Source organism: Athene noctua, chromosome 20, assembly GCF_965140245.1.
Source record: "Athene noctua chromosome 20, bAthNoc1.hap1.1, whole genome shotgun sequence".
In the NCBI taxonomy this organism is placed as follows: Eukaryota; Metazoa; Chordata; class Aves; order Strigiformes; family Strigidae; genus Athene; species Athene noctua.
Genome location: NC_134056.1, coordinates 2,696,064 through 2,705,981, shown reverse-complemented (window position 1 = coordinate 2,705,981; position 9,918 = coordinate 2,696,064). Strand labels below are relative to the sequence as shown.

The following is a 9,918-nucleotide window of genomic DNA, read 5'->3' as shown; positions in this document are numbered from 1 at the left end:
GGGTTAAACTGAGTTTGGCTTCTGTTGTAGGTGAACAGAAATACCACCAACACATTTCACTCAGTTAATAATTAATTCAAGATCATGCTTTTCAAAATGTCATTGCCCCCTCCCCAGGAAGCCAGAACAGCTAAACTTAGGAATTTTTAAATTTAGGATTTCAGTCTTTGAATATGTCCAGAGCAATCCTATGTTAGTCTTAACCTTCTCTCTGTTTAATGGCTACATAAAAAAAAAAAGTAAAAAAATTCAGAAGTAGCAGAAAAACCCCAAACGAAAATTAATTCAGTTTTTCCATCAGAAAAAAAAAAAAATTAAATCAAAGTGATTTAAAATTTGTGTCTGCAGGAGAAGAAGCATCTGAATATCAAACATAATGCGCTGATATGTTTAGACCAGAAGTTTGCACTTATTTGTTTTGAAATAACTCTGCACTTGCAAATTTCTTTTAGCTATTTGCATTCCTGATTATACCAACTTTCTGAGCACTTCCATTACAAATAAAACTGCAGTATGAAAATACTAGGGCACAATACATCTACAACATGTATTATTTTAAACCGCGTTTGCAAAAAAAAAAAAAAAAAAGGCAACAAAACCTTTGTATGCCTGATATCTAAGCATAGGACCTCAACAAATAAGTTTATGTAAAGTTAAACTAAAGTTGTGCAAACCTGCAGAAGTTTAAGCAAATACTGTAAGCCAACCTTTACGGGAAAGACATTTACAAAACTATTTCTGATCAATATAAAATTAAATTACAAGAAGGGCAACTTGGGTTTCTCAACAGATGCAATAAGCTACAAGGGAAGCAAAAGAGAACAAAGTCTTATAAAATGTAAGGTGCTTAATATTATTAAAAATAACAGCCCAAATATCTATTGCTAAATACCAATGAGAACTCATAAAGTAAGTTTACATGAGTGGTATATAAACGATAATAATCAAACAGTGAAGAACATTGAAAAACCAAGTCTAACAATATTCTGAGAAGCTTTTTGAACCCAGTTGTGTCCTTTTCCTACATTCTTGTTTCTGATAGCGCCTGCTGATTTTTCAACCCTATATTGCACACGTTGCTGTTTGGTTTTCCAACTAACACAGGCCAAAACTGTTCCAAAAAGATTTATTTGAACAATTCTGTGAAAAGGGTGGCAATATAGGCCTAGTGCATTGAGTTTATCACGATCAAAAATAGTATTTCCAACGCACAGTGTAAAACCCACCCGATTTCACACGGATACGCTAATATACGATACATACAGATACGTAAAGCATAGATTAAAAAGGAAGAAAAAACCACAACAAACTATCGCCAGGGCAGACTTTGCTATTTACACACTGAGTTGGGCTTTAATTAGAACAAAACCTGTTAGAATGTGCCCGCCCTGCGCTGAGGCGACGCGCCCGCTGGTGGCGGGAAGAGGAGAGAGCAGCGCACGCGCCGGAGGGGCCGTCAGCGGCGGGAAAGCTCCGTCACGGGGGGGGGGGCGTGGCTTCGCGAGGACCCGCCCCCTCCTCGTTCCCCCGCCGCCGGCCCAGAACGACACAAAATGGCGTCGGCTCGGCTCCTCACGCCGGGCTCTTAAAGGAGCCGCAGCACCTCGGGCCTTGGCGGCTGGTGGAGACGGCGATCGCTCGGTGGAGCGAAAGGGGTTGGGGGAAGAGGTGCGCTGAGAGCCGGAGCCTTCGCTCGGGGTCGCCCGGAGGCCGCCCTGCCCGCCACTGCCCCGGCGGCGAGCGGGAAGCGGTGAAACGGCGTTACCATGTCAACGCAGGTAATCAAAGCGGAGGCCTGAGGGGAACCGCCCTCGGCGGGAACCGGGATCCCGCTTCAGCGAGCATCGCCGCTCCCCGGCCGCCTCCCTGCGGGCGCGGCGCTGCCCCGCAGCCCGGCTCTGCGGAGGGCGGCTCTGCCCGCGGCGCAGCCGGCAGCACCGAGCGCGGGGAGCGGGCGCCATCCTGTCAGGTGCGGGCCGGCCGCGGCGGGGAGAGGCCGGTGGCTCGGCTGTGGCCCCACGGATGGAGCGGCCGCGGCGGGTGCGCAGCCCTGAACCGGGGAGGTGAGGCGGGGCGCTGGCAGCACCGAGGGCCCGCCTGCAGCCCGCCGGGGCGCGGGGTACACCCAGGGCACGCACCTCCGCGGCCAGCTCCGCTCAGCGCTCCCCCCTTTCCTCCTGTTCTGACGAGGGAGTTTTGTCGTGGTTTTCATTGCAAAAGCACAATCCGTTCTCCAGAAACCGCATTAAAATGGCTTAACTGCCTTGATTAAAACATAAAAAAAGTTCCCAAAGTAGCTTTTCACTAGCTCACCATCGTCTTTCTCCCTCTCCTGCTCCTTCCAGTCTCACTTCCCTGGCCCTGAGTGAGTTGTGCCTCCAAGTGTTGGCTGGAAGACGGTGGCTCCTTCATTTGTTCTTTTTTTTTGAAGACTCACGAAAACCGTTTTAATGAAAAAATCCTCTCAAGACACAATGTAATCACTAATCTAGCTCAAAGTTCCCTTAAAAACATACATTTCTATCTTAAATATCTTAAACTGAGCTTGTTGTTTACTGGGTCTTGGTTTTAGTGAAAAACTGTCCCTTCACGGTGGTTGCTACAAGGGCATTGATGCACAGAAGAACACGTACAGGACTTCTACCCTTACCCCTAGGGAAATATATTCATCACTAGAGGAAGTTTCTGTTAACATTCTCTGGAATTTCCCAGGCAGTCACGGAATAACTGGTTTGCAGAATGAGGAACACTGAAGGAATGCCAGTCCTAGACTGATTTTAACTAACTTTTTTTTTTTTTTTTTTCTCTATTACATTTTTTTTGCTTGTATTTGCTTTTCTATCTGCAAAATGGCTGATTTCTAGCTTTGGTAAAAACAACTGGGATCCTAGTCCTCTCTTTCTGACCTCTATGTTAGTGTGGGTTGAGAGTATCTTCAGACCTCACAGACCTAATACAAACCATAAATTACAGGGCAGGTACCAAGATGAGTTACAAAAGTTACCCAGTTTATGGTGTGCTGTAGAATGGTGTAAGTACATTGGTATACCATTCCTCCAAGTATGTGTTAGCCCATGAAAACTGGAAGCTGTCACCCAAATTGGCTTAGATGGGGTTTTTAGGCACCGCATCACTGCTGGAAATATTTTCTTATGCTAAAAAGACAATTTTTCAAATATCACCTCTGAAGTGATAAATTGTGTTGTTAAGCACATAGATACTGAGACAACAAGCACCTAATATCCGTAAACAACATGCTTCTGTGGCACTTTTGTGGGCATGCAAACCATTAAGATTTAGACTTATGTACAGACTGATGTTTATTTCTATTCTTCCAGATATTGGTCATACGATATTCTGCATTTTTTTGGCAATGAAGAAAGGGTCTGTAAGAAAAGCATTATGTAGAGAAACACAGATGTCAGCTTCTCGGACGCCTAGTCCTATGTCGCCTGTCACTTCTAGTACCAGATCGCCATCTCCTCTGAGCCAACAGACACCTCCATCTGCTTGCAAAAGCATGGAGCAGAGGCACCAAGAACTTGATATTACAGCAGAAAATGCAGACGGTGCTTTTAACAAGTTTCATAAAGGTACTGTATAAATAACTGCTGGTATAAAAGTACATACTAAAAGCATAAAAAGCCAGTGTTCTGGGAACTGTATGATTAAAGATGTATGATCTGTTGGAAGGAATCTTGAAAAATTTGCTTTCATCTTTTGGTACTCAGATGTGGAAATGATCGTAATGAAAGCTGTGTAGAATAATGAGACTTTCACTTCTTCCCATTCTGTGCCGGGGGGAGGACTGGCAAAGGGAGAGGCGTACTGTGCCTGTTTCAGAAGGCTATACCCGCTTACTCTTCACAGGTCTTTTCCTGTAAAATGCTTCTGGTGTGCTGTGCCTTCTCATCCCCTGGGGGGGGGAATAATTTTCAATGTTTTCGCAGCATTCAGTGTGAAGTAAAAGACTAACATAAAAATCACCAGTTCTTTCACTACTGAAGGTAGTTTCTCTGTTTAATTTCAGATGAAAATGGTGTTAGTCCAGGAGTTAGGTACATAACCGAACTCCTTATAAAAGGTCTGTCAAAACAAGAAAATTTGGCATGTATCATCTCACTGAATCTTTCTTCCCCAAAGGATGGGGACAAGAAATTTAAGGTAAGTTACTGAAAATAACTGGTAATTAAAATTAAAAATTCATGTTGATTTATTTCTTAGTAAAGGTCTGGTTTTATGTTTTGTGAAAAATTTTGGATCAGTTAGAATGAAGTTTAGAACGCAGTCCCTTTGTGTAACTTTTTAGCTTTTGGATTGTGCTGGTTTGGTTTTTTGGTTGTTTTTTGATGAGACTGTTCCAGTCTAAGTTTAAAATCTAGTTTTCCTCTTCCGACACTACAGAAGACTGCACCTAAAGCAGGGTTTTAGAATGCAACAGTGAAACTGCAATTAAGAAAATGTTAGAATACTGTGTATTTTTTAGTGACTAGGTGGTCGTTTAAAAAAAATTCTGCCTTTCACTTAAAAAAAAAAAAAAGCTGCAATGCTGAGGAATTAATTTTCTGTTCTTTAGTACATAGAAAATTTGGAGAAGTGCTCTAAACTAGAGACACTAAATCTTAGTAACAACCAAATAGAGAAGATTGAGAAGTTGGATAAACTGATGAAGTTGCGTGAACTCAATTTGTCTTACAACAAAATCAGGTAAGCAAAAATACTAATGGTGGTGGTAAGCCCAGATGCAATGAAGCTGCCATTCTCTTAGTGTTTCAGTGAGTTCTCTCACAGGTGTGAACAGTTAAGGTGAATTTCCCATCACTTGTATGTCAAGACCAACAGGCTTTGGTGAGATCTTAAAATGCACAAGCTCTTAGATATTAAAGGGATAAATAGTTCAGGGCTTGATCAGGCAGGCCATAAACTCACTAAATTGCTTTTTCACTTCTGCTGTTTTGAGAGTCTGGTATCTTGTCTGAGTGATGTAAAAATGTTGAAGTGTAATGGTTAACACAATAGCAAAATTATTTGTTTCCTTTAATATTCCTGTTTATTACGATGTTTACATGAGACAGCAGTAGGGAAGCAGCAATTTCAGCAGAGAAGTTAACAATAGGAAGTAAGCAAGACACCAGCATTTCTACACATTGCATTCACACAACTTCCTCTCTCAACAGGAATTGAAAAGGTCAGAGTAGCTTTTAGCTACTGCTGTATGGTCTAAGACTTTAGTTCTATACAGTTGGTTCCTACTCAAAAATTAGTACAGTCACAAGAGCACATTCTACTTACTTCATTATAATACTCATATCTTTAGATAAATGCCCAAATAAACTAAAATTAGTATGTTTTCCTCGTTAGCTATTTACTGTTTTAATGAAAACACTAAAAAAATTTAGTTCTGCATGTTGTCAGTTTACAGTTGATCCTTCCTTTGTATGGGGGAAAAACTCCCAAATTTTGGTTCATCTGTGTCCTGTAACATTCTCAGGAGAAAAAGAACAAATTTTGCAAATTAAAATCGAGTTCTCACACATTACATATCTTCATTTTTATATTTAAAATATTTTAAAAGTAAAGCTTTGCCACAGTGAGCAAGAAAGTCTTGCTGTGATTTTTTTTTTTAAAAATTTGGTCTTGATGTAGTACTTTAAGATGGTGTCATTTAACTTGAATTGTGAGTCCATGGCAGTAAACAACTGTTTTTGCTAATCTCTTGGATGATAATTGAGACAGATTTTGCTGTATCTTATCCATAATACCTCAGTTACACGGTAAATTTGCGATGTTTTGTGATAAATGATGGTTTTCTTCTTATTTTCAGTAAAATTGAAGGTATAGAACACATGCATAATCTACAAAAGCTGAACCTTGCAAGGAATGAGATTGAGCATATTCCTGTGTGGGTAGGAAAGAAACTGAGATCCCTGCGTATCCTTAATTTGAAACAGAATAAAGTATCATCAGTAAGTGATCACGGTTAGGAACAATAATGTTCAGAATCTTTTCGTGAAGTGAGCTGGTATATTTACATTGATTGACTTATTCTCTTTCCACAAAGTCTGTTGTGAAATACAGCCGTTGTGAGTCTAGTAATTGTTTACCAGAAAACCTCTCCTTTTCTGCCTGGTATTCAAAGCATAAACCTGTACTGTGTTGTTCAGGATAGCACAAGTTTTGGAAACTTAGGAAAAACTTGGTGAAAACGTGAAGGCTTTTACATGTTATCGGTGGTGTCTGTTATAAGTTAATTACATGGTTTTGGAGACCTGTAAATAATATGTTGTCTTATATTTTTTATTTAGGATGTGACTAGATTTACTTCTGTTGTCCAGGTTAATTTCCATGTTTTGCAGCTACAAAAGGGTGTCTATGAAATGAGATCCCTTAATACAATTCCTGAAGGAGTCGTGCTACTTAGGAGGAGAGATGAACCAGATTTGTTCGAGTACTCCTCATGATAAAAGTTCCCTCTTACAAGTCTGGGGGAATGCAAGGTTCTATAGGCCTTGTTATCTTGAAATTTCCAAGGTCAAGCTTGATGAAATTTGCCCTCTTTGCAGGGGTATTTTTTCATAGAAGAAACAACTTGGATTTTAGGAAGTTAGTTCAGTATAGTACTGTGTATTTTGGTAGGTTTTTAGAGATTCCACTTTAGCATAAAGGTTAAAACAGATCCTTTGAGATTACCCTAACGTAAAACATTCTATACAATCAGAAATACAGTAATGGGAGTTTAATTGTTCTTGGAAGGATGTCTAATCATAGTTCTGTTTGTCTTTGATTTAGCTCCATGATATAGCTAAACTAAAGCCTCTACAAGATCTGACTTCTCTATTCCTTGCTGATAATCCAGTTGTAAATCTGCCTCACTACCGCCTGTACACCATATTCCACCTGCGAGCACTGGAAAGCTTGGATGGACAGCCAGTGACAAATCATGACAGGCAGGAAGCTCTACAGAGGTTTAATTTAGGTAATAGTGACATGTTAAAACTATAGTGAATGACACCAAATTTAAGTTTAGATGGAGAACATTTCTATTTGAATGTTTCTGTTACTTCTTTTTTCAGAAGAGGTAGAAAAATTAGAAAGAGAGTTGGAAAACACGGTAAAAGAGATGGAGAACCTTAAACTTAACCAGTGCAAAGTGCTTGAGCAACTTCGCCATCAAGATGAGGTCAACAAATCATTAAAAGAAAAGACTTTGCAACAGAAGCAAAGCTGTGAAGACCTACAAAAGGACCTGGAGACCAAATATGAATTGGTAAGATAATCACTTGCACTAAAAACTACTTTGTTATCAGAAACAGAGTTGTCAATGTGAGATTCACATGGATGGAGATTTATGTTTAAAATTGAGAAACAAAACTTAAGGTGCTTCAGCTTCTAGAGTGATTATTTTTTGACCAGTTCTTCAGTATTCTTTCTGTGGAAAAAGTAAGTATATTGAGCCAACAGTCAGTATTACTCCTGTAATTTATAGTTCATTGTAACTTACTTGTATGTCTCTAGCAATTTTTTTTTTTGTTTGCTTAAAATTTTGTCAGTTAATGAAAGGTTAAGTATCCTCTAGCTGCTAAATTGCCAAGTACTGAATCTTCTGTGTTGTTTGGACTTCCAAGTGCTGCTGCAGTAAGGGAAAATATTAAATGTTTTTACAAAACCAAGGTGTGCCTACAAGTTGTATGTCAGTAATACCTCTTGATTATTATTTTGTGTAATGTCCATTAATTTACTTATAAAACCTAAGATTTTAGAATGATGCAAATAAAGTACAAGTATCTCTTATTGGTAGCTATAAAACGCAAGGAAAGTCCTATTGATTTGAGAGTGCTCAGTTGTGAATGACCTGATGGGAACTTAATAGATGGCTTTTACCTGCTTACGACTTGTCCTCTAAAATCTTATCCTTCAGAATCTCTGTAGCTAATATTTCTATAGCTGTTTCTTCTATGAACAGACGCACACTAACCAGCAGCCTATTTCTAAAATGTAGTTTTCAGTATAGTGAGATTTAGCAGCCATTATTTTGCAACTTAACCCACTCTTACCCTTTGGGTGACAAACTGTGCTTGCTTCTTTCTTCCTTTAGCTGGTGTATTGGTTTGTCACAGTTCCCCTTCCGCAGAGCCTTTATTCCTCACTAAAGGTAGCCCCGCTGTGCTCCTGGGTTGCATGGTTATTTTTATTTCTAGGATTTATTTGCATGTGTACTGAAGTAGAAACATTTGTATAAAGTGTTAGAGTGAGATTTTATATTCACTGTGGGTTTTGGATACAATTTTCTTTTTTTTTTTTTTTCCTCCTTCAAAAGACAGTTAATTTTTGCTTGACGTATATCGTTCTTTAGAATCTTTCTTTAAGCCTTTTCTTTATTCCAGTCTGTTCTATTTCTTTTCCTTCGTTAGTCCTGCTTTCCACTGTCCGTTGGAATTTTGCTGCATGTTCTCCCTCAGGTATTCAGCATGAAAAGTTGATTTTAAAGGAAATCACATGATGGACCTTTATTTAAAAAAACTCAAAACGCTGACTGGCACAAGGCTAAGTTAAAATGAAATGCACGGGCTCTATAGGCTTGACCACTGAGATACTTTGTTTCTTTTACAATGATTAATAGTTCTCACTGCTCATTAGTAGCATTAAATACATTTATTTGGCGTAGATTTTACTAAAAGATTGTACCCAAATTACTTTTTATGCTAAGTTAGTGATAAATTTATTTTCAAACCTTTGATGCATGTAAACTTAAAAGGCCTTTCATGTGATCATTTGTGTTGTATTAATCGTGGGGTTCTTGTCTACCCTTAGTCATCATGTTGTCTCTTGTAATATAGTTGCACTTTGTGATATTCTTGATCCAAAATACACCATCTTAACTTTCTGATGTGAGCTTTGTATCAAAGCTAATGCCTTTCCCTGCTCTCTACTGAACTGAAATGTATGTGATCATGATGACATTTAAATGCACACAACTTACTTTATTTACTGGTTTATTAGTTAAAACAGAAGACAATGGAGCTAAGCCAAGCTTGCCAGAAGCAGTATGAATTGGAGCAGGAGCTCGCGTTTTATAAGATCGATGCAAAATTTGAGCCGTTGAATTATTTTCCATCAGAGGTAATAATTTAAAAATCATGGATCTTTTCATTGCTGTTTCTCTTGCTTTTCAACTGGGAAAACAGAAAACTGAATAGTTTTTTCTGTAATTCTAATAGATACTGTTTTAATAAGAGTTATTAGTTATGAAATACCCAAATTTCATTTTAAAATCAAGTTACAAGATTTGAACTAAACCGAATCTGAGTGACATTTAATGTGTTGACTATTAGTATACATACTTACACATTTAGCTAAGTAGTCAGCGAACATTTTCTTCTTATTATTAACCAAATGATAGTCCTTTCTTCTGGCTTAATTTTGGAAGGCCTTTCACTTGGAGAAATTCCACGAGCCAGAATGTTCTTGAGTTAGACAGTATTAGAATTTCTGTCATTTTTCTGTTCTTCTTTTCTCCTAGTAGAGCTAACGTTTGTCATACTTGGAAAAAAATTGTAGAGATGCCTGAATGAAAAGAGTCTACACAAGAAATACAAGGATCAATCATCATTAACTAGGAATGATTTTTTAAAGTTTAAGTGCAACAATGTAATGGACTGAGTATAATCTCTATGATTATTGTCTAAAATACTAAGAAAAAATCCTCTGGTTAAATATGCACTTGTTTTATCCACTTGCAATAAACTGATCATACCCTGGTTAGGTTGGTTTGTTTTTAATTCCATTATAAAATAACAAGAATGTTCAAGACCAAATAAGTCCAGTGTAGTCTGTTTTCTTCTAATTATTCTAATATCAAATTGGTTTTCCTTTATATGCTTAAGAGTGTTAAATGTATGTTATGAGTTGATTGAAATC

General features: G+C 38.4%; 1 protein-coding gene across 1 annotated transcript in view; it reads left to right on the top strand.

Annotated features, from left to right (window-relative positions):
• The first annotated feature begins 1,552 nt into the window (after window positions 1-1,552).
• The window catches only part of CNTRL (centriolin), a 35,220-nt gene continuing 26,854 nt past the window's right edge, over window positions 1,553-9,918 (top strand). The window contains exons 1-9 of the mRNA XM_074923761.1: window positions 1,553-1,778; window positions 3,339-3,593; window positions 4,031-4,164; window positions 4,577-4,707; window positions 5,825-5,966; window positions 6,790-6,976; window positions 7,074-7,267; window positions 8,096-8,152; window positions 9,001-9,120. Coding sequence (XP_074779862.1) covers window positions 3,374-3,593; window positions 4,031-4,164; window positions 4,577-4,707; window positions 5,825-5,966; window positions 6,790-6,976; window positions 7,074-7,267; window positions 8,096-8,152; window positions 9,001-9,120 — 1,185 coding nt within the window. The 5' untranslated portion in view covers window positions 1,553-1,778; window positions 3,339-3,373. The remainder of the gene's footprint in view (window positions 1,779-3,338; window positions 3,594-4,030; window positions 4,165-4,576; window positions 4,708-5,824; window positions 5,967-6,789; window positions 6,977-7,073; window positions 7,268-8,095; window positions 8,153-9,000; window positions 9,121-9,918) is intronic.